This window comes from Lontra canadensis, unplaced genomic scaffold (assembly GCF_010015895.1).
Source record: "Lontra canadensis isolate GAN:19392208 unplaced genomic scaffold, GSC_riverotter_1.0 scaffold91, whole genome shotgun sequence".
In the NCBI taxonomy this organism is placed as follows: Eukaryota; Metazoa; Chordata; class Mammalia; order Carnivora; family Mustelidae; genus Lontra; species Lontra canadensis.
The window spans coordinates 3,078,503-3,100,936 of record NW_022631085.1 but is presented as its reverse complement, the minus strand read 5'-3'; the positions used below and the strand labels follow the sequence as shown (position 1 = coordinate 3,100,936).

The 22,434-nt window shown below is 49.3% G+C and overlaps 1 protein-coding gene across 3 annotated transcripts in view; it reads left to right on the top strand.

Annotated features, from left to right (window-relative positions):
• LOC116854408 (nodal modulator 1) overlaps positions 1-22,434 on the top strand; it is a 55,641-nt gene that overhangs the window by 12,266 nt on the left and 20,941 nt on the right. For all 3 annotated transcript variants that reach the window (XM_032836222.1, XM_032836221.1, XM_032836223.1), the window contains exons 7-21: positions 56-208; positions 724-861; positions 1,181-1,270; positions 3,969-4,074; positions 4,497-4,647; positions 8,989-9,163; positions 10,767-10,908; positions 12,140-12,271; positions 13,296-13,432; positions 14,933-15,020; positions 17,001-17,064; positions 18,074-18,169; positions 20,753-20,971; positions 21,061-21,143; positions 22,215-22,374. In XM_032836222.1, the coding sequence (XP_032692113.1) occupies positions 56-208; positions 724-861; positions 1,181-1,270; positions 3,969-4,074; positions 4,497-4,647; positions 8,989-9,163; positions 10,767-10,908; positions 12,140-12,271; positions 13,296-13,432; positions 14,933-15,020; positions 17,001-17,064; positions 18,074-18,169; positions 20,753-20,971; positions 21,061-21,143; positions 22,215-22,374 (1,934 nt within the window). The remainder of the gene's footprint in view (positions 1-55; positions 209-723; positions 862-1,180; positions 1,271-3,968; positions 4,075-4,496; positions 4,648-8,988; positions 9,164-10,766; positions 10,909-12,139; positions 12,272-13,295; positions 13,433-14,932; positions 15,021-17,000; positions 17,065-18,073; positions 18,170-20,752; positions 20,972-21,060; positions 21,144-22,214; positions 22,375-22,434) is intronic.

Below are 22,434 nucleotides of genomic sequence, written 5' to 3'. Positions count from 1 at the left end.
TTAACACTCTGTGAGGGTTTGTTGTTTGGGAAGGTAAAGTCCCCTTCTTCTGTAGGCGAGCACCACTGTGCGGGTAACCAACTCCAATGCCAACGCCGTCAGTCCCCTCATAGTGGCCGGCTACAACGTGTCTGGCTCTGTCCGCAGCGACGGGGAGCCCATGAAAGGGGTGAAGTTTCTTCTCTTTTCCTCTGTGGTTTCCAAAGAGGTAAGTAAAGAACAGTGGAGAACAGACTAGATGGAGGTTGGGGGTTGGGAGGAAGGGTGCTTGCCGACTAAGAACACACTGTTGAAACGCCAGTCGGGGGAACGTCTCGTCTCAACGTTGAAGAGCATTGCGTTTCTTGGTTGACTCACAAGGAATTGGATGTCTGTGGTGGGAGTGGACTGTGGTGGAAAGAGCACAGTCAGACCCAGATACAGACAGATGCTAGCTCTGCCTCTTGCTCTCTGAGTGGGCCAGCCACTTGCCCTTCCTGAGCTCCATTTTCTTGTCTGCAGAATGGCGACCCGTTGTAGTGAAGGACAATGACATCATTTTTTTCCCCAAGAAGTCTGTGCCAGTTTTTAACTTCTCTTATCTCCACTACTATGCCCTGTTCAGAAATATGTATTTTGTGATGTAAAACTTGCAAGAATTTTCCTATAGTGTGGCTGTTTGATAGTAATCAGAACATACTAATGAAAAAGGATGTCCTTTTCTTTTCCCCTCCCTTGGCATAGGATGTCTTGGGCTGCAGCATCTCACCGGTGCCTGGCTTCCAGCCCCAAGATGAGAGCCTGGTGTATTTGTGCTACGCGGTCTCCAAAGAAGATGGCTCGTTCTCCTTCTATTCCTTGCCAAGTGGGGACTATACTGTGGTGAGTGGAGATTGGGGTTTTCTGTATGTTTCAGACTCTTAAGACACAGCAAGAGTCAATGCCATTTGAGCATTAAGAGGAATAAGTGATTGCCCTGCAGTTGGGTGACCATTTTTAGTGTAGTTATTTAGGATGAGACTGACCCTTCAGGAGTGGCTGCAAAAAGTTTGATCCTTCCTCTTTTACGATCAGCAGCAGTTACGATCAATAGTTGCTCTGGGCTCGCCTCGAACCCCTCGTCGTTTGTGGCCTGCTGGGTCGATTATTACTATCGAATCATATCGTGGGCTCTGAGTAACGGACAGACCTTTCCTTTTAGATTCCCTTCTATAGAGGGGAGAGGATTACCTTTGATGTTGCTCCTTCCAGACGTGACTTTACGGTGGAACACGACAGCCTGAAAATTGAGGTAAGACCTCCCTGCCTTCTGGAGGGACAGGTGTTTGAGTTTCCCATCCTTGGGTACTGGTGTCAGAAACATGTTTGAGAAGAAGACAACCAATGTTTTATCTAGAAGGGCTGGGCCGTTGGAGAAAACCACAGTCTCGTACTGTGTTCCAGTTTAGCCGGGATCCACTCTCATGTAATTTCTCCATGTGGAGAAGGTGGAGCCCCAGTTACAGCTGCTTTTTTTGGTGAACGGTGTTTATTGAGTGCCAATCTCAGACATGAGGTACCATTCCAGGGGTGGGTGGGTAGTGGGGACCCAGATAGGCACAAATTTTTGTTTTTTTCTGGTGTTCCAGGGCAGAAAGAGACAATATGCTTATAAATAGATAAATTAGGTGTATTAGAAGGTGTTCTGTAGAAAAATAAATGAGAAAGGAGGTGACACACTTCCCACTTGAGACAGGTTGCAGTCTTCCTGGGTGCTCTCAGGAAGTCCTCGCCATGAAGGTGACGTTTGAGCGACCAACTGCTGGGAGAGGGGGAGAGGTGGGATGCCGCACTGCCATCTATGGGAAGAGTGTTTAAGACGGAGGGAGTGATAGGTGCAAAGATCCTGGGGCCGGAGTGTGCCTAGAGGGCGTGGGGGACCCCAAGGAGGCCAGAGTGGCTGGCTTGGAGGGCGTGAGGCAGGGAGAGATGATGGGGCAGATTGTATAGGAACTGATGGGCCACTCTGTGTGCAGTTCTGAGGGGGAGAGGTGCGAGCCTTTGGGTGCCATGTTGGGAAGAGGTTGGCAGGGGCAAGGTGTGCGCGAGGGACCAGTTAGGAGCCTGTGGCCGGAAACCAAGGAGAGCTGAGAGCTCGGGCTGCAGGGAAGGGAGGGGAATGAGAGGTGGGGTGATGGATGGAGTGGTGCATGGCCTGACAAACTCCCTAGATCCAGAATAAGACAGCAAGTGTGTTCTCTCTTGCATTTATGTCCTTAATTACAGGAGTAGATAATGGTTACTGTAGAAAATTTGCCAGATAGAGCAAATCCCCCAAAGAAAATAAGTCTTTCATAAATGGACCTCCCAGTGTTACAGTTATTGAAAAAAATTAGATTTTAATTGCTTTCTTTTAATGTTGCATCTGAAAGCACTGTATTGAAGTAGCTGCATTTGGTAGGAGCAAGCTTTTAGGTCACGTGCTCAGTGGGGTTCTCGTGGCTTTTTTAGGGTTCTGTAAAGTGCTTGATGGTTTTGTGCACACTGGACGTGGGTGGGGGTGAGAAAGTGTCCTTGCTTGCTTCAGGGGACTTGCATGGAAGGGTGGGGGCAGGGGAGCCAGGAGGGGCATTCCCAGATCTCAACCAAACACCAGTTTCTAAGCAGAGACATGAATGAAATTTCAGGAAGCAGCGTGTAAGCGGCATGAGGTCAGGCGCATCGGGAATGCCTCATTCTTCACGTATTTCTGATGTGACTTAGTGCCTGGCATGGAGTAGGAGTCTGCTCACAGTAGTCGTTGACTGGAGGGAGGAATCAGTACATGAATAAACCACGTCTTTGTAGACGGATCAAGAAGGGCTACCTGGATTTTTAAAAACCCATTTAATTTTGAAGACGTTCTGTCAAATGCTTTTGTATGTCTGCATGCATCCATGCATTCATTCATTCATTCATTCATTCATGAGTGATTTGTTCAGTGCCTGCTGTGTCCCAGCTGATTAAGACGTGAAAGGTCACTATGTTCATGGAACCTACCTTCTAATAGGAGGTAGACGAACAATAAATCAAACAAGGACATTTCAGGTATCGATAAAAGTTTAATGAAGCTAATAAAAGAGGCTAGTGTGATAGAAACTGAGAGGCTGGGATGGGAGGCCGTGGCAGAGGCCCCTGAGATGGGATGGATAGTCAGGGAAGGCCTCTTGGAGGTGGCGATGGTTTGAGCTGAAACCTGAGTGATGAGAAGGAGCAGCCCCCTCCCCAAACTTCTCCATGTGTGGGAGAGAACTCTCTAAGCCGAGAGGGCAGCTGGTGTAAAAGGCCCACGGGAGCAGTGCCTGTGGCGCATGCATGTGGTCACCTTGGAGGCCCAGAGATCAGGGTGGCTGGACCAGAGTGACCCCGGATAGAGCAGAGCCCCGAGTGGGGGCACAGACATGGGTAAACCAAGCCCAGAGTACCGTGGTGAGTGAGGAAGGTGGCTTAGGTGGAGTGAACAAGGACGACTCGAATTCGAGTTGTGGTGGCAGCAGATGGGACACCTTGCAAGGGTGGGGTGGGAGGCATAGGATGGATTAAGGTTGGAGTGTGGGCAGGGGTTCCAGGTGACGGTGTGGTTTGGGGTTGGGAGATAGGAGGGTGGAATGGTTCACCGGAATGGGGGCATCTGGAGGGGAGGAGGCAGAATGGGAACAAGGGTGGTGGGGGCGGCCCTCTTAAGTTTGACCCTGTGATCTTTAACTGGGGGAGCAAGCCTGTAGATTCTTTTATTTAGTGATTTGACAAACATATATGTGTTGAGAGTAGAAGAACACAGACCGAGCCCTGGGGAGGGTGCAGTGGTATGGGAGCAGTACGACCTGTGGGGACTAGGGGAGCTGGGAGGGGGTCTGGCTGGTCTGCGGGGCTCCAAAGGGGGCGGCCGTGCAGGGCAGCAGCGTGCGTGAATAAGGAAGGCTTTGGCGCTCGGGCACGTGTGAACCTTCTTCCTGTTCTTCATCTTCCAGCCCGTGTTCCACGTCATGGGATTCTCCGTCACCGGGAGGGTCTTGAATGGACCCGAAGGAGAAGGTGTTCCCGAGGCAGTTGTTACTCTGAATAACCAGATCAAAGGTCGGCAGCCACATTAGCCCCCAAAACTCTTTCCCGCTTGATCATGGAAAGAAATGGAAAGGAGACAGTCTTTTTTTTTTTTTTTTTTTTTTTTTTTTTTTTTTAATTTTTTATACTTACTTGATGGAGAGAGAGAGAGTGCACAAGCAGGGGGAGTAGCAGGGAGAGGGAAAGGGAGAAGCAGGCTTCCCAAAGAGCAGGGGGAAGCCCAATATGGGACTCAATATCGAGCCCAGGACTGTGGGATTGTGGCCTGAGCTGAAGGCAGTCGCCCAACCAACTGAGCCACCCAGGTGCCCAGAAGGAAACAGCCTTCATGACTGAAAATATGCCGGCTTTTTGTCTCAAGTATTCTTGTGTAGATGGAGGGGTTGCACAGTTGTGTTTGGCTCATCTTCCGTTTGCCTCTCTCTGTTTTACAGTCAAAACAAAAGCTGATGGCTCTTTCCGCCTGGAGAACATCACGACTGGGACATACACCATCCACGCTCAGAAAGAACACCTCTACTTTGAAACCGTCACCATCAAAATCGCACCGAACACGCCGCAGCTGGCTGACATCATTGCGACAGGGTGAGGGGATCGTGTCCGGGTGTGGAGGTGCCAGGGTGCACGCGGGGGGAGAAGATTACCTTCAGTCTCACTGTGTCTTTCTGCTTAGGATCCACATCAGCTTTTAGGCACCTGTGAGAAGGTCAGGCTGGCCTCCTGAGAAAGACAGTTGCCAAGTCTTAGAAACGGTACATGTGGCTGCTTAGGGAACATGGTCTTGCTTCAAAGTTAACGGGGTCTAAGTTAGAAGAAGAGCTCTTGTCTGACCTCCCATCGATAAGACCTTCCGTGGCTTAACTCTTGAGGACTTTCGCAGATAGTGTAGTTGCTTGAGAGAAAGTTTGTCTTAAGTTGTGTCTGGTCATTGCGACAGCTTTTCCTGCTTTGCTCCACTTACTGTGAGGACAGGAGGGGACATCCGGTGGTTGAGTTTATGTAGTTTTCTCCTACAGTGGTACCGTGTGGTGCAGAGAACCCAGGCCTCATCGCTGGATCTCAGCTCCTCGCTGCTGTGTGTTACGCACCCTGTAGCACGGGCTTGCCGCCATCTCTCTCCGAGTAGGCCCCGGGAGCTCACTGAACTCTAACTTGAATGGAGCGGGGAGGGGTCTTCCTGGGGAGAGGCAGCATGAGCAAAGGCACGCAACCTAGAGCAGCATGGTGTCTGTGGACAGCAGCATAGGACTCAGTGTCATGGGGCAGGCCCAGGAATGTGATGGGGCTGGAGGGCCAGGTCTCAGAGGGTCTTTTCCTCCGCCCCACTGGAAGAATGGGGCTTTCTCCCCCAGGAGTCAGGGGGCCAGTGATCCATTTTGAGCCTGGAGGTGACGCTCTTAGATTTTTATTTGCAGAGAGGCTCCCTGGCAGCAGTGGCGGGGGATGACTCCGAAGGGGACAAGACTGGGACGCAAGGGGCATGAAAACAGACTTGTTGAGGGCTTGCCTGATAGGGAAATCAGGGGCAGGTTGGAGAAGTATTTAGGGGTTCCCAGTTGGAGAAGCAGGGGGGCTGCGGAGCCCTAGCTGCGGGCCAGGAGAGGAGCCGAGGGTTCGGCAGGACCACTAGGTGGCGCTCTTCGACAGATGCCTGGACAGATTGAGCCCGGGCTGCGGGGCAGCCGGAACCTTAGAGGTGTCAGCAGGTAGAACAGCAGGCCAAAAATGCCGGGGTTTGAGGGCTGGCCTCGGGAGGTTCCAGGCAGTGGGTTTTAGGTACAAAGTTATGCCTGACTGTCAGGGAGGCCCAGGAGCTGAGTCCTGAAAGCATACTGTCGGCTTGGTTATTGAGGAGGCATTGGTGACGTTTTCTATAGACAGGTGGGGGTCGAGGTCAAGGATTCTGCGACAACTGGGTAGATTAGGAAGTACGCTGGTGGAACCCAGTACTTTGTCTCTGTTGTGATGGGGCTCAGAAAACCATGTAGGATTTACTCCCTGCCTCCTTTTCCTTCATAAACCTTTTTGAGCAACTCCTCGGAGTGAGGCACCATGACAGAGGCTGGGTGTGTAACAGTGAACCCAACTAGCATGACAGAGACGGAGCTTTTGTCTTCCTGGGGAGACAGACTTGGGCTGAGTATGGTGATAGTGAATTCTGTTAAGTGTGCAGGGAAGAGGACCCGGGGCCCTGGGAGGACCCTCACTGGGTCTCTGAGCCGAAGGGACTCATAATTAGCTAAGTGAGGCGTTTTCCAGGCATCAGGAACAGCATGTTCCAAGGCCTCAAGGGGAGGGAGAGGCGCTTTCTGGAAGGCGGCCAGCGTGGCTGGAGGAGCTGGTGAGGTCGGAGAAACCGCAGTCGGGTTGTTCAGGTGGCCTTTCCCCCCACAAATGGAATGGAAGCAAAGGGGTGATAGACATCAGGGCATTTTCAAGACAACAATTTTTTTTTTCTCCCGTGGCTGCTGTGTGGGGAAGAGATTGCAGGGGGGCCAGGGTGTGAGTGGAGGGACTCGAGGGAAGGTTGTGACAGTTGTCTGGAAGAGACGTAGTGGTGGTGGGACCAGGGTGCAGCAGGAGTGGGTGAGAGAAGTAGATACGTTTGGCGGGTGATGTGGGGAGGGAGTCAGTAGGGAGTCAGTAGGCCCTGTGCTGCTGGGGTCCCAGATTTCTTATTTGAGTAACTGTGTATGTGGAGGAGATGCTGTTCATGGACATGGGGAACTGTGTGTATTCATTTTTTTCCTTGAAGTGGAATATTTGGGTCAAAGAAAGAAGAACCATACTCGTTGAGCATCTTTGGGAAAATTCGTTTCCCTTTTGGGCCAACATAGCGCATTTGCCTTTTAATTCATTCATATTTGTTACCTTAAAAAAAAAAATCCCAATTTATCTGAGAAGGAAATGCTTTGACTTCTGTCCAAATGATTATGAGAACAGAGTAATCTCGCAATGCACCAGAATTATGAATTCCTATCCATAAACGTATTAAACCCCAATGAAGGAATTCGTTAACACAAATCACTTTTTAAGGGATTCAGCAGAAAAAACCAGCTTTTCAGTTTATTTTTTAAACTAAAACCAGCATACATTCGAGGTTGGGGTAACTGGACACTTCTCTTTGAGAGTATGAGCTCAAACAGGCCGGATTGTTAAAATGTTAGAGAAGCAGAGAGGTTCAGCTTGGAACAAACAAGATGACGCTCCCTGTGACATGTACACAAATCGAGAGACTATGAAAAGTCCTCAAGAATAACTCCTCAGCATTCCCTTTCTGTCCTTTGACTCTCTAAGTTCCCAGAAGAGGAAAATGAGAACCAGGATGTGTGCCCTCAAGTCTGTGTTACAGGCCCGCACACTTTCTCTGTAGAGGGCCCGAGAGTAGATACCTGCAGGCTTTAGACGGGCCGTGCGGCCTCTATGACCAAACCCAGTATAGCCAGTTCGTACATGGACAGGCATGGCTGTGTTCCCATTAATCTTTATTTAGAACCTTGAAATGTGATTTTCATATGATTTTTGTGTGTCAGGATATTACTGTTCTTTAGATTTTCTGCCCCCTCTTAACCCTTCAGAAGTATGGGAGTAGGGGCACCTGGGTGGCTCAGTCAGTAGGGCATCCAACTCAGGATGTCGGCTGAGGTCGTGATCTCAGGGTCGTGAGATCGAGCCCTGCATTAGGCTCCTTACTGAGCGAGGAGTCTGCTTAAGACTCTCTCTCTCCCTTTTCCTCTTCCCACCCCTGCCTTCTCCCCCACTACCCCAAAATGATGGAGGTAAAAGTGGGAACAGCTTTCCTAGGCCATGGTCCTACAGAAACAGGTGGCTGGCTGGACCGAGCACGTAGGCCTTCATTCCTTACCCCCTGCTCAGGACTGTGAGCTCATGTGGCTGGCTGGTCACTGTACTCTAGTGAGGTGACTGGCTTGTCCTCATTCTCAGATTTCACATGCACAGTCTCCTGCCCCTTTATTGTTTTCCACCCCTTCTTATTTGCAGCAGGGTGGGAGTTCCGGCGTTGATGGTAGCCTGTAATTATCCTGCATCGAAGCCGCCTTTCCTTATCTTTCCATCACAAGAAGCAACAGATTTTTATCTGAAATGATCTTGAAGACTAGAAAATAGAACCTTTCGCCAGCTGAGGATACAGGGGTGGCCTCCAGCTGTGGTTTCTTTTTACACTACATACAACACGTGAGCAGCTCCAGAGTGGAGATTGTCCCTTGAGGCTGATGGTCTCTGTTAGTCTTTCCTAGCTTGGGGACTTGCCTGTTACGTGCTGTTCCACGAGCCCTTGGTGGCAGCGTGTACTCCTCATTGAGAGCCGCATGTCCCGAGTTGTTACCTGAATGGGGCCTCTCAGTCTTAGGTCGCTTCTGTGCCTCCTCGCTTGTATGGAGTTCAGTTCTGGCTTTGGAATTATTTTATCTTAATGACCTTTTCTGTTCCCATTGCCCTGATTGCTCTTGTCCACAAATTATATATAATCCCAGGCGGGAAGGCGTCTTGGATGCCCCCACCCCATTTCCTCTGGGTAGGGCCCGGGTTTTGAGGCTGCTGACAGGCTCAGCCCGAGGCAGCTGCAGCAACGATCCAGTTTACCTGGAGCATTGTTATCATCGGCAGGTTTCTGGAAATTGCTTTCGCAGCCAGGGATAGCACCAGATGTCACCCACAACCCACAAACCACCTGGCCATGGGCCTCCTCTGTGCCTTGTCCCTTACACAGAGAGAGGCTCAATCTTCCTTCCAGAGGTTGCTTTCTGAAGTTGGAGTCATTTGGGCTGCTTTTCTGCCTCTTCATTAGGGTTAAACTAGTCCCCAGGAGCTGGGCAGGAAGAGGGATGCTTTGTTCGGGCTAGTAAGTGCCTTTCCTGCGATAATTGAGTTCTCATGCTGGAATGAATGGTTCCCTCGTTGCAGGTTCAGTGTCTGTGGCCAGATATCAGTCATTCGCTTCCCTGACACCGTCAAGCAGATGAGTAAATACAAAGTTGTCCTGTCGTCTCAAGACAAGGACAAGTCTTTGGTCACCGTGGAGACGGATGCTCATGGATCATTTTGTTTTAAAGCAAAACCAGGGGCCTACAAAGTCCAGGTATGATGGGTTTTGTTCTGTTTAAGACATTGGGGGAAAAAAAGTAATTTTTAAAGGGTTATTATTAGCCAGATTGGAGTGTCAGAGGGAACATTTCTAGTCCCAGTTTCTTCTTCTTCTTTTTTTTTTTTTTAAAGATTTTTAAAATTTATTTGACAGAGAGAGAGATCACAAGTACGCAGAGAGTCAGGCAGAAGAGAGAAAGGGGGAAGCAGGCTCCCCGCTGAACAGAGAGCCCGATGCGGGGCTCGATCCCAGGACCCTGAGATCATGACCTGAGCCGAAGGCAGAGGCTTAACCCACTGAGCCGCCCAGGTGCCCCTCTAGTCCCAGTTTCTTAGTTTGAGGTCTTCACATTCCTGCACATCACTATAGAGCAGACAGGCACCCAGTTTGGAAAGGATACACAGGCCTCTCTTTTTTCCAGTCCTGATGTTTATTGGGAGTTAGCTCCAGCCTGCCAATCCCTCCTCCACCTTCTCAGGCTTTTGGCAACTGTAGAATTTCCCTAAGTCCCCAGATGAACCGTTGATTAGTGGCACATCCACAGCAGTACCCAAAGCCGGAATAGAGCTGGTGTGTTTCTTCACCTCGCCCTGAATTGAGGATGGCCGGTCTGCCACCATCTGACTTCTCCATTGAGGCAGGTGGAAGAGCTGGGGCGACCCTGGCCTGTGGTCTCGCCATGAGGGTGAAGGCCGGAGCACAGTTGTGGGTGGCAGGCAAGAGAGAAGACAGCCAGAGGTCAGCCCATGGAGCCTCAGGGCCATGGCCCTGCCCGCAGGGTAGACTGTGTCTCAGTGATGCTCAGTCTCGTGTCTGTCCAGTCAACTGCTGCTCTTCCTCCCTGACAAAGGGCAGGTGAGGGGACGGAGAGGGCTGGAAAGGGCCCCCCCTGAGATGGTGCTCTCCTCTAGGGCAAGTGAGAACCCCCCCATGAGCAGATGGGGTACGAGGAGAGTGGTTTCCCTGCTTCTGCCGAATACAGCACTATCTGTTCTTTGCTCCTTTACCAGGCAGCCAGCTCTTGTGAGGCTGGCCTTTGATAAGCCTTTGGAAACCCTTTCGAAGTATGATGGTCTTTTCCAGGGAAGGGCAACTTTGGGGTGTAATCTTTATTAGGGAGGGCGTAGGTGACCTCTGCCCTCTTCCCCAGTTCCTCTTCTTAGCCTAAGGAAGGACATAGAAGAAAAAGAAGAAAGTGGCTTAATTCTTCTAGGGGGACATCCACGTTGCATTGACAGGTTCAAAGCTTATGTCATGAGTGATCTCAAGCCAGGAGAAAGTTCTGGGTCTTAGTGTGGTTTGCACCCAGTGTACAGATGACTGATGACAGCCCTGTGTGTCTGTGAGGTTATGCCGGATAGACTTTCGTGCCCTTGGTGGCAGGGCTGAAGGCTAGTTCTTTTGTATCTGAGTAGAAACATGTTTCCTTCCCATGGCCCATTTGAGGATTTGTTGTGATTATAAGACTAGGCCTAGAAGTGAACGTCTGTCCTCTAAGTACTTAGCCTTGGGCCTGGGTGAACATTCTGGTGCACTGTAGGTGCGGGGAGCCGCAGCCTTGACACAGACACTGATGTTATCCTGTGTGTCCCTGCAGGTGATGGTGCCTGAGGCGGAGACCAGAGCAGGGCTGACCTTGAAGCCCCAGACGTTCCCTCTTGCTGTGACCGATAGGCCCGTGATGGACGTGGCCTTTGTGCAGTTCTTGGCATCAGTTTCTGGGAAAGTCTCTTGTTTGGGTAAGATGTCAATTAAAACTGAGAACAAATAGTTTCGGAGGGATTTCGGTGAGTTTTTCCCTGTTGGGCAGTGATAAGGTGAATGCCAAAACCACACCTGGAAATGGTTTTCAAGTCCGTTTTGAGTGCGGTTCTTTGAGTAAGTGCCACACAGCGAGTCACTGGAAACGTTTCCCTTGAAGTATCTTTGCTTTGGCTCCTGAGAGAAAACATGGGTTTTTTCCCAGCTCTGGCATTTCCCAGTTGTGAGACCGTAAGCTCAGCCTCAGTTTTTTCTTCTGTAGAATGGGAATACTACAGCGCTCAGAGGGTCTTAGAGAGGCTTTAATACAGCCACGTCAGGCAATGTGGCACGGATGTTAAGAACATAGAGTCTGAAATCAGACTGCATGGTCTTGCTCCCTTGCTGTGTGACTTGGAGCAAGTTACCTAACGTCTCTGTGCCTTGAGTCTCTCATCTGTACTACGCAAGAACAGTAGCAGTACCTGCCTTGCAGGGTGGTTGTGAGGAGCGAAGGAATTAGTGTCTGTATGGCATGTGTGAGGACCTGGGACATAACGAGAGCCATATAAATCTTTTCTCTTATGAGTAATATTACTACGATGACAGAGGGCCCAGTTCTGTGCCTGGAATGAAGTGGGCTTTCAGTGATGTTCTTGTCTTCTTTCTCTCTTTTTCTCCGGCTTCTTCTTCTTTTTTTAAAGATTTTATTTATTTATTTGACAGAGATCACAAGTAGGCAGAGAGGCAGGCAGAGAGAGAGGAGGAAGCAGGCTCCCTGCTGAGCAGAGAGCCCGGTGCGGGGCTCGATCCCAGGACTCTGGGATCATGACCAGAGCCAAAGGCAGAGGCTTTAACCCACTGAGCCACCCAGATGTCCTGTGGCTCCTGGTGCTCCATGAATACTTCTTCCCTCATTTCACCATCCATCTGACATCGCAGGTGGCTCTGTAATATTGTTTTGCCTCTCCTGTCTTCTCTGTTCGCACAGGGCTTTTCAGTAAATGACGGGGTGGCTTTCACTGTTGGTGGCTCCATTGTTGGGTACTGATGACCTGCATAGGGGGAGGTGTCTTAGGGCTGAGCAGATGCATGTTGGCGGGAAAGGAAGCCTGCTGTCGCTGCCCTTTGGGACAGAAGCGGTGGCCAGCCACACCCAGAGCCACACCCCAAACTGGGCTATAGCTGGTGAGGGCAGCTGCCTGAGGTGCTCCTGTCTCTGTTCTGCAGACACCTGTGGTGACCTGCTGGTGACGCTGCAGTCCCTTAGCCGCCAGGGCGAGAAGCGGAGCCTCCAGCTCTCCGGCAAGGTCAACTCAATGACGTTCACCTTTGACAACGTGCTGCCCGGAAAATACAAAAGTAAGACCCAAAGGTGGCATCTCGCGGCCCTCATACACTTCTTGTCTTTCAAAACTTTCCGAAATCCCGCTCTCAATTTGCATTCCAGCTCTCAGTTTGCATCCCAGCTGCATACCTTTACTTGTCTTCCTCACCCCTTGACCTTGAACGTGTGTTATTTAGCAGTGGGTGATAAGGCAAGAATTGCTGTTCCCTGCCCTCACTGCCACCTTGTCAGGACAACCCACGCATGTCTTCTGTTTGGGGAGGGTGCCCTCATTCATGCCATTTTATTTCCAAGTGCATGAAAGAATGACACTGGTGTCCTACCACTTAGCAGCTGTGTGATCTCCCTGAGACTCAGTTTCGCCATCTGAAATAGGAGGGATACGACTTCCTGTAGAGTGCAGAACAAAATGAAATAGAGTGTGTATAGTGCCTGGGAAGCAGTAGGTGCCGGCCAGCGTTGCTTCTCTTTTCCCTGCTGCTCTCAAGAAGTCACCCATGGGCTGTATTTCTGCTTTCTCGAAGCTCAGTTTGGAGCCACTGGCAGTGAATAGCTTATAAAGTAGGCTGTTTTATCTGGGAAATTATATTTTCTGTTCTGTCTGGTGTTGGCACACTAGGGCAGGGGGTCCAACTGCCTGTTTTTATAAATAAAGTTTTATTCAAACACAGCCGCACTCATTTGCTAATGTATTATCTATAGTTGCTTATATGCTGTGAAGGCAGAGTTGAATATTTGCACAACCTGCAGAGTTGAAAATATGTACTTTCTGGCCCTTTACAGGAAAGTTTACTGCCTCCTAAATATCTTTACTTGTGAGTGTGCTCTTTAGACACCATCAAATTTCTTTCTTACCGATGTTAATGACCACCAGTTCCATTTTTCTCTAGTTATTTTTTTCTAACCATTACTATTATATGGTGTGTGTGTGTGCATGTATGTGCACATACACATTTTAAAAAATTAAATCACTGTAATTTTTACTCAGGGAGGTGATGTGCTCTGTGCCCATGTGTGTCTGTGTTGTGGCTTTTCCAGTAAGCATCATGCATGAAGATTGGTGCTGGAAAAACAAGAGTCTGGAGGTGGAAGTTCTAGAAGATGACGTGTCAACAATTGAGTTTAGGCAGACGGGCTACATGCTGCGATGTTCCCTTTCTCACGCAATCACTCTGGTATGGCTGCCTCCTGAGGGTTCTTTTGTTTGGAAAGTGGGAAGGTACTAGCATGCAAAGGAGATTATAATCATCGTTAAGTCAAATGGCCTTTTCTGCCCCCCCCCCCCTTACCACCCTATTTAGGAAAGCATAGCCAGTGAGCTTTTGAAACCCCTTAGAGGAAGGATGCCTTTGTTTGGGAGATTTCCTTGTCCTGGTCCCAAATGAAATTCTAACTTTAATGAGTGATTTGGGACAGCTGTAGTGTGGAGCACATTGGTTTTTTGGTAGCCCTGGGATCATAATACCCACTTCTTGGGGTTTTAGTGAAGTTTAAGTAAATCTCTTCTATGTTTGGTTTCCTTGGTGTATTCTGCTATTATTTTTGGTAGGTCCTGTCAAGTCCGTTTCTCTGGTGTATTTATTCTGGGGCAAAGGACAGAGTGGCTTGGATCTTACTGTCTTGGTGATGGAGTCTCCCTGACAGTCAGTGCCCCCTGGGTTTCAGGGAAGACAACAGTTGTGTAGGCCTGTCTAGGTCCATTCCTGAGTTTTCTAGAACTTTTTGGCTTCTGACAATGGTAGACGTCATTGTCAGATTCCGATGGAGAAACGGAGGCAAGTGGCAGTTAAGCCATGGCTCATGTTAGACCCTTGGAGCGATGGCAGTGCGTGTTTCCAGTGCCAGGTGACTGCCCTACCTGCTTCACAACGGGTGCTCCCCAAGCAGTGTGTCTGTAGGCAATGGGTTCTTTGGTGCCCAGCTGAGAGTAAGTGGTAGACATTTAGGACGTCATTCGTCCTTCAACTATTCAGCAGGTGTCTGTTTCCCTTCAGACGAGATCCACATTCTATAACAGTGGCCAGCAAGGCCCTTCCCTCACCCCCAGCCCCCTACCTCTCTCTCCACCTCGCTGCCTGGTCTCTGGCACGCCAGCCTTCTCTCCACCTCCACACTGGGCTCATTCCTTCTCTGGGCCTTTGCACATGCACTTCCCTCTGCCTGGATCGTTGCATCTTCTCCAGCAGTGTGCGTGGTTGGTTTTCTGTCATCATTCAGGCTATAGCCCGAATGCTGCCTGCTCAGGAGAGGCCCTGCCCTGAGCCCAGCCAGCCAAGATGCCCCTGCCACACTCCTGCTCTAGCTTGCTTCCGTGGCTGTTTTTGCCCACCGCTCTATTACTTATTAGCTGAAATCTCATTTATTTGTTGACCACATTGATTTTCTGTCTTCCTGTATTAGAATATAAGCCCCCTGAGAGCAGGAGCCACGTCAGCCACCAAGGCCCAGCCCCGGGCTTGTCCCATAGCAGGTGCTCAATAAATATTAGTTGATTGAATGAAAAAGAGTATGTTTTTGTGGGAAGTTTTTGAAGGTTTTTAATTTTCCTATGGCACTCAACTGCTCACATGATTAATGGGTAAAACACATGACTGGTTCAGAAACAGAAATATTATTAACCATCTTAGTGTCTTCATCTCCCCTAGTAAGTCATTGTATTGGCTTTGGTCTCTTAGGAATTTTATCAGGATGGAAATGGACCTGAGAACGTGGGGATTTATAACCTCTCCAAAGGAGTCAACCGATTCTGCCTGTCCAAGCCTGGTGAGTCTGGAAGGATTGATGGGCTCTGAGTTGGAGAGTGGAAAGGCACCGAAGATTGTGATAAAGGCCTTTTTTTCCCTCCCTGGGTTCTGTTTGTGTCAGACTATCAATTTCGGTTGTGGTTGGTGTACCCTGGTTTTTCTCTTTCCTCTGGAGGAAGTGGTATTTCGACTCAGAGAATTAGAACCGGGGTGTGGAAAGCATTCCTGGTCTCCAGGATTCGAGTTGGGTAGAGGCAGCTGGGGCCTTTCCCCTTGAGAAATACTATACCGTGGGCCAGTGACCTCTCCTTAAAAGTGGTCTTTTGAAGATAAGAGTTGGATCATGTCCCACCTTGCTTAAAATCCTTCAATGGCTTTTCTCCCTTTGGAACAACTTTACTGAGGTGCCATTTTAGACCATAAAATTCCCTCATTTTCAACATACAAAAAAAATCCGTTCAAGGATTTCAATAAACCTACCTAGTTACGCAAGCATAACCAGAATCTGGTTTATAGTATTTCATTACCTGGTGATACTCTTCATGCACGTTTCCAGTGAAGGTCTGCTCCAAGCCCCAGGCAGCCACTAATCTATTTTCTGTGTCTATGGATTGGCCTTTTTTGGACATTTCATATACGTGAAATCCTACCACAGTGGTATTTTGTCTGCCTCCTTTGTCTTAGCACATTTTTGAATTTCCTCATAATGTTTTCAGGTTCGTGTTGGGGCAGGTATTAGTGGTCTGTTCCTTGTTGTTATGGAATTCTGTCATGTGGGTAGATCGTGTTTTGTGTGTCCACTCACCGGTTGGTGGATGTTCCCAGTGTTTGGCTCTTAAGAATAATATTGCCATGAACATTTCGGTCCAAGTCTGTGTGGGCATCTGTTCTCATTTCTTTTGGGTTAGATGCCCAGGAATGGAGCCGCTGGGTCATAGGGCAGATTTATGCGTCACTTTTTAAGAAATTGCCAAACAGTTTTCTGATGGGGCCATGTGTGCCTATTGGTGTCCCCACCAGCAGTGTGCATGGGTTCGCATTTTCCCGCATCCTCACAACATCTGTTAGGTCTTTTTGATTTTGGCTGTCCCGGAGGGTGTGAAGTGGCCTTTCATGGTGGTTTTATTTTGCATTTTCCTGGTGAATAATTTAGTGACTTCGCTCGGTTCTTGAGGTAGAATACCCAGTCTTCCCTGCTGTGTTACTGTCCCCAGCATGATAGCTGGCCTGGAGTGGGTGCTGGTGCTCCATCCACATTTGTAGGATGAAAAGAACGCAGTGAACGGAATGGAGAAACCCAAGTCTTTTTCCTCTTAGTAATTGCACAGGGCCTTCCTCCGTGGGGTGAAAACAGCAGAGGTACCTGGAACTCACTTCAGGTTTTGGTAGGAAGCATGGCCACCAGGTGGGTTAGTGACTGTTTCGGGGAATAAATCGTGAGGTTTAGAATCTTCCTGAAACTGACTGTATTCCTCCAGCAAACGACTTAGCTGTTACCCCATCTAAGTTCATGACATACAAGTGTCCTCTGCAATCGTTCCATAAATTTCTGGGCCTTCCTCTGCTCCATGCCCCATTTTAGGAATATTTCTAGGAAGGAGGTCAGGCTGAGTCTAAGAAGGTGGTTATCTCTTGGATCTCTAACAGAATCTGTTAAGTGGAAAATTCTTGGTCTCACTTGCGGTAGAAATGGTAGAAACGTGTTTCCTGTTCTCCGTGTACACATTCCTGTTAGCTTGGTCTGGGCAGTTGGAACTAATGTGATCTGTTGAGTTATGGAAAATGAAATCCTGAGCTTGTGAGGTGTCAGGAAATGGACCAGGTCGTTGTGAAGAAGCTGCCAGAGGCAGCAGAAAAGGCATCTGGGATCTCATTACTGCACATCTGCCGTGTGTTGTGTGTTCGAGTGAGAGGTGCTGCCTGTGGATTTTCAGTGCTGGACGTGCCCAAGGTGATAGACACCCTCCTCTGAACGTGACTTCTGATTTCCTGGCTGCAGGTGTGTACAAGGTGACCCCTCGCTCCTGCCACCGGTTTGAGCAAGCGTTCTACACCTACGACACGTAAGCTGGGTGGTCGCCGCCCGTGGTGTGTGTGAGCCTCTGGAGGAGAGTGGGCGTGCACCTCTTCTTCAGTTATTTCTGAAAACCAGAAGGAGATTTTTTTCTGTATTTTTTCTGGGAGAGGTAAAATTAGATATTAAAAAGAATTTCCACGTAAGGATTTTAAGACACTTAGATAAATTATTGTTGTTGTTGTTGTTATTTTTAGAAAGAGAGTGAGAGTGTGAGCAGAATATGGGGAAGGGCAGAGGGAGAGACAGAGAATCCTAAGCAGACTCCGTGTCCAGTGCAGAGCCCGACACTGGGCTCAATCTAATGACCCTGAGATCATGGCCTGAGCCGAAATCAAGAGTTGGGCGCTTCACCGACTGAGCCAACCAGGCACCCTGACACTTGGATAAATTATTGAGTAAATGGAGTTGAGATCTCTTTCCTCGAAATTCTATAAACCCAGGACGGAAGGCTGAAGTTTTCAAGTGGCGTAACTTTCTTGGTTAAATCCTCTAGCCTTCACTGATGGGAGTTTCTCAAACTCCAGCCTCCCGTTTTTACATTTCTTACAAACGCTGGAGGGTTTCACTGGGAATTGGAGGTATCAAATTTTGGAGCAGAAAATTAGTTTATTCATCCTCTCTTTCTTTCTTTTTTAAAGATTTTATTTATTTATTTGACAGAGAGAGATCACAAGTAGGCAGAGAGGCAGGCAGAGAGAGAGAGGAAGAAGCAGGCTCTCCGCTGAGCAGAGAGCCCGATGCAGGGCTTGATCCCAGGACCCTGAGATCATGACCCGAGCCGAGTGCAGAGGCCTAACCCACTGAGCCACCCAGGCGCCCCTAGTTTATTCTTTAAAACACTGATAGGTATGTCAGGAGTACCTCACCTGAAACTTAGAGCAATTCCGTGTAGTATATTTCAGGGTCCGAACGGTTGCCCATACAGGGTGTGTTTCTGACCCTTTGAGAACAACTAGATGATGTTACTGGTGTTTTCTTCTCTCTTTGATTTATAGGTCGTCACCCAGTATCTTGACGTTGACAGCCATTCGCCACCATGTCCTTGGAACTATCACCACTGACAAAATGATGGATGTCACTGTGACGATCAAGTAAGACTTGTGCTCTGCGGTGGCCTGAGCACAGCGGGGTGGTGAACGAGGCCCGGGGACTTCTCCGGCAGACACTCTGGAAATTATTTTTGATTTCTTATCTCTAGGTTTGTGTACAGACGGCCTTTCCTCTTACACGACATAGCCGTAAATTCACCATAGCCTTGATCTTCTCCTTTTATGATTCTGGAATTAACTGTGGATTGAGGGAGAGCCTTCTGACAGCTCATTTCTGTGCCTTAAATTTCTGTTTGAACCCTTTACACGTCCTGTCTCGGCTAAGGGGAAAAAAATTCTCTACCTTGTTCACTGTATTTCAAGTGTTTTAGGAAATTCAAAGAAATTGCCTGTTTTTCTTGAGACCATTTCTTGAAGGCTGGGCAAGTAGAGATGGCACCTGATTTATGAAGGATCATGAGGGAGAAGGTATATGAAAGACGGTCCTTCACCGAGGGTCAGGTTCATGCGAGCGTCACCTTTGAGAGGAATGTTTACAGTGTGGCGAGGTGCGTCTGACACCCTAATTTTCTCGAGAAATCAAAGAATTTTGGCCACGTGACTCTCTTTGTGAGAGAGAACGGGAACCTGAGTAACTTTTCCCCTCCTTACCTTAAGTGACCTTCTTAGCTGTGTCTCCATCTCTCTGTCCACTGCCTTTTCTACTCGTCCTCCTCTGCCAAAAGTGTTTGTGGAGAGTCTTTGGTGTTCAGGGCCAGCCCCTGCATATATGGGACTTAGAAGCCACAGGGGACACGGACAGTTGTCCGGGTGTTGCACACGGAACTGTGAGGTTGCACCAGCGATGAGAGCTTTGTATTGGGCTCTGTGAGGATGAGGGGGATCCGCAGGGGAGGCAGGCCAGTAGCCCCAGCCCGTGTTAAGGGTCTTTGCTTAGTCCCATGGACACTAGGATGTGTTTTAAGTAGAGGGTGACTGTTTGCTTCAAAAAGCTCCCCCCCTGGCTGCTGAGTGAACATGTAGAAGCAGCCCACAGGTGGACATCCCTTGAGGCAGGAGTCCCGGTAGGCGCTGATGGTGGTTCAGCCAGACAGATGGTAGTGGGCTGGGGGGGCAGTGGGCAGCCGGGAGGGCTGTTGAGCAGATAGAACTGATAGGATGTGGCAATGCACTGAGCAGTGGGGTCAGGAGGGACGAGTGTCGGGGACAGTCCTTGGCTGCTGGCTGAGGAGAGTGGATTGAAGGGGCCCCACATCCCTCAGAGGAACCAGGTGTCTTGGAGATGGACTTGGGAGTGTTTCTTGCAGACCCAGAACTGTGCCTGGTGCCGGAACAGCGCCTTTTGCTATTCTTCTGCTTGGAAAGTAGCAATTACTGGTGGGACTAGATATTCATGTTCTTACCAGTCATGACCCTGTCTTCTCTTATTTTCAGTCTTTATTGAATACATTTTTGTAACCTCTGAGGGTGTTTTGTTTCATGTGCTTGTGCTGGGGATTGTATGAGATGCATGTACCGGCAGGACATGGCTGCCTGGATTCCTCCTCTTGTGCTCACTGTGTCCCACACTGGACTCCTGCTTGTTGCCCTCCACAGACCCATTCTTTGTCATCTCTGAAGATGGTCCTAGACTCTTCTTTCTCCCGCGTCCCATACCCAACCAGTCCATGCGCAGATCCTTGGCCGTACAGTGAAATATGCCTGCCGTCTTGTCCCTTCTCAGCACTTTGCCTACATTCTCTGGTGTGAGCCACTCTCTCTTGTCTGGATCGTTGCTACAGCCATCTTCCCTGGCCTGTTTGCGTTCTTACTTCATGACGGTGTATTTTCCATGCAGAAGGCAGAGTTCATCCTTTTGAAGTAGAGATCATGTCATGCCTTTGCCTATAGCTCCAGTGGCTCTCCGTCCCACCCCAAGTGGAATTGGGTTCACAGCAAGCCTTGCGAAGCCCTAGTCTGACACCTGCTCCACTGTGACCCTCTGACCCCTCTGATTCTTCCCTGGGTCCCTCTGCCCAGGCCACCTTTGTCTTCTGGCTGTCTCCCCAAGAGAGCACCCTCCCAGGCTCCAAAGGCTTTGAACTTGCTATTTTCTTGCCCACTATGCTCCTTCACCAGGGAGCCCAGTAAAGAACAGCACCCCCATGTTCCCAGCACTCTATCCTTCCATGCTGCTTTGTTTTTCTCTTGTACTTACCTGACATCATTTTCTGTTTGCCGTCTGCCTCTTCCCACCGGAATGTGGATTCCACACAGTCAGGGAATGTCTTCTGTCCAGCGTACCAGTTCTCTAGCAGAGTGTTCTCGATTAGGGTGGAATGAAAAAAGACGGTGGTGTGCAAAGACTTCCACATCCTACGGGAAATCTGACACTTTCTTCAAGTCAAAAGTACTTCATCCCAGCCGAGAGCTCCTAGATCTGCTGCCATCATAAAGAAGTTCAGTTTTTATTTTTTTAAGAAATGATTGGTATGTTTGAAACAGAACCGGAGTGTGCCACTGTGGTGGCCTTATAAGGGGCTTGGCTTTTATACTTGTGGAGGACTCCTTGTTGAAATGTCAAATTGCCACCAACTGCAGGAATAAGTGACCACCTGCTCTGGGCTGCTCCTTCCTATCTTCCAGATCTTCCATTGACAGTGAACCCGCCTTGGTCCTAGGCCCCCTGAAGTCTGTGCAGGAGCTGCGGAGGGAGCAGCAGCTGGCCGAGATTGAGAGCCGGAGGCAGGAGCGGGAGAAGAACGGCAAGGAGGATGTGGGGGAAGGGAGGACCAAGCCCCCCGTCCAGGAGATGGTAGAGGAGCTCCAGGGCCCCTTCTCCTATGACTTCTCCTACTGGGCACGGTAAGCTCGCTCTCTCCACTGTCCTCCATTCTGATCGCCTTCCTAACGAGGGCAGCACCAGCCGCATGGAAGTATTTTCATTGTTTTAGGTCTGGAGAGAAAATCACTGTCACGCCATCATCCAAAGAGCTGCTCTTCTACCCGCCTTCCATGGAAGCCACTGTCAGCGGAGGTAAGTGTCAACTCGGGGAGCCAGCGACACGTCTCTGCAGCCATTCCTTTACCTGCATTTAAAAACATGTTCTGTGTCATTGTTCTCATGAGACCGTCTCTGTACAGCTTCTGAAATCCCCTATGGCACAGAGCTGTGACTGCTTGGCGAGTGAGTGAGTAAGTGAACGGAAGGTCTTAGTTGATGAAAGTAACTCTGGTTATTAGAACTTGGGCCATCTTTCTGGAGAAGGACTACCAACTGTTTTCCCTGCATTTTTAGTTTGCCACCAAAAAGCAGGTGAAAAACAAAGCCGTTGCTTACTGAAATGTGAGCATTAGCCACCAGATGTCTGAACTCTTCGTGGTGTTTATACGTTGGTGGGGTGAGGGAGGGTTTTCTTCAGACCAGACAGTTAGAATTATGGCTGGTGGAATATTTGTATTTTGGCTTCCAATCATTTCCTTTTTTTTTTTTTTCTAAAGATTTTATTTATGTGTTTGATAGAGAGATCATAAGTAGGCAGAGAGGCAGGCAGAGGGGGAGAGGGAAGCAGGCTCCTTGCTAAGCAGGGGGCCCGATGTGGGGCTCCATCCCAGGACCCTGAGATCATGACTTGAGCTGAAGGCAGAGGCTTAACCCACTGAGCCACCCAGGAGCCCCCTGATCATTTCGTCTAATGTTATGGGCTCATTAGGTCCTGGGCGTTGACGTGATCTGTGTTTGGAAGGAGGGTGTACTAAATAGCATGACTTCCCTGCGGGCAGCCCATTTGGGGTGAGCTCCTACCTCAGGTCCAGTTGCATAGCCTCTTACCTGCCAGAAAGGCCTTGTGACAATGGAGAGAGCGGTAGTAAGAACCCAGCCTTTGTCAGATTTATCTGCTGACGTTCCCAGTCATTGAGCAAGGCCTTTCAAGGATAGAGGCATGGGTTCCTTGATTCTTGTGGTTTCTGTTAAATGTTAAACAACCTTATTTGGAGCTAGCTTCAGATACCTCTGTTTCAGGCCCCTCTTTAGTGGGAAGCCCCCAGCCAGAATGCCCCCTCCCACGGCAGCTGGGTCCCATTCTTCTGTTTCTTCCCTGTTTAGAAAGCTGCCCAGGAAAGCTGATCGAGATTCATGGGAAAGCCGGCTTATTTCTGGAAGGCCAGATCCACCCAGAGTTGGAGGGAGTCGAGATCGTCATCAGTGAAAAGGGGGCGAGCTCACCCCTGATCACAGTCTTCACTGATGACAGAGGCGCCTATAGGTAAGGCCTGCCGAAGAAGTACTTGCTTGGGACCTGGTGGAGAGCCCAGGCTTCTGCGGG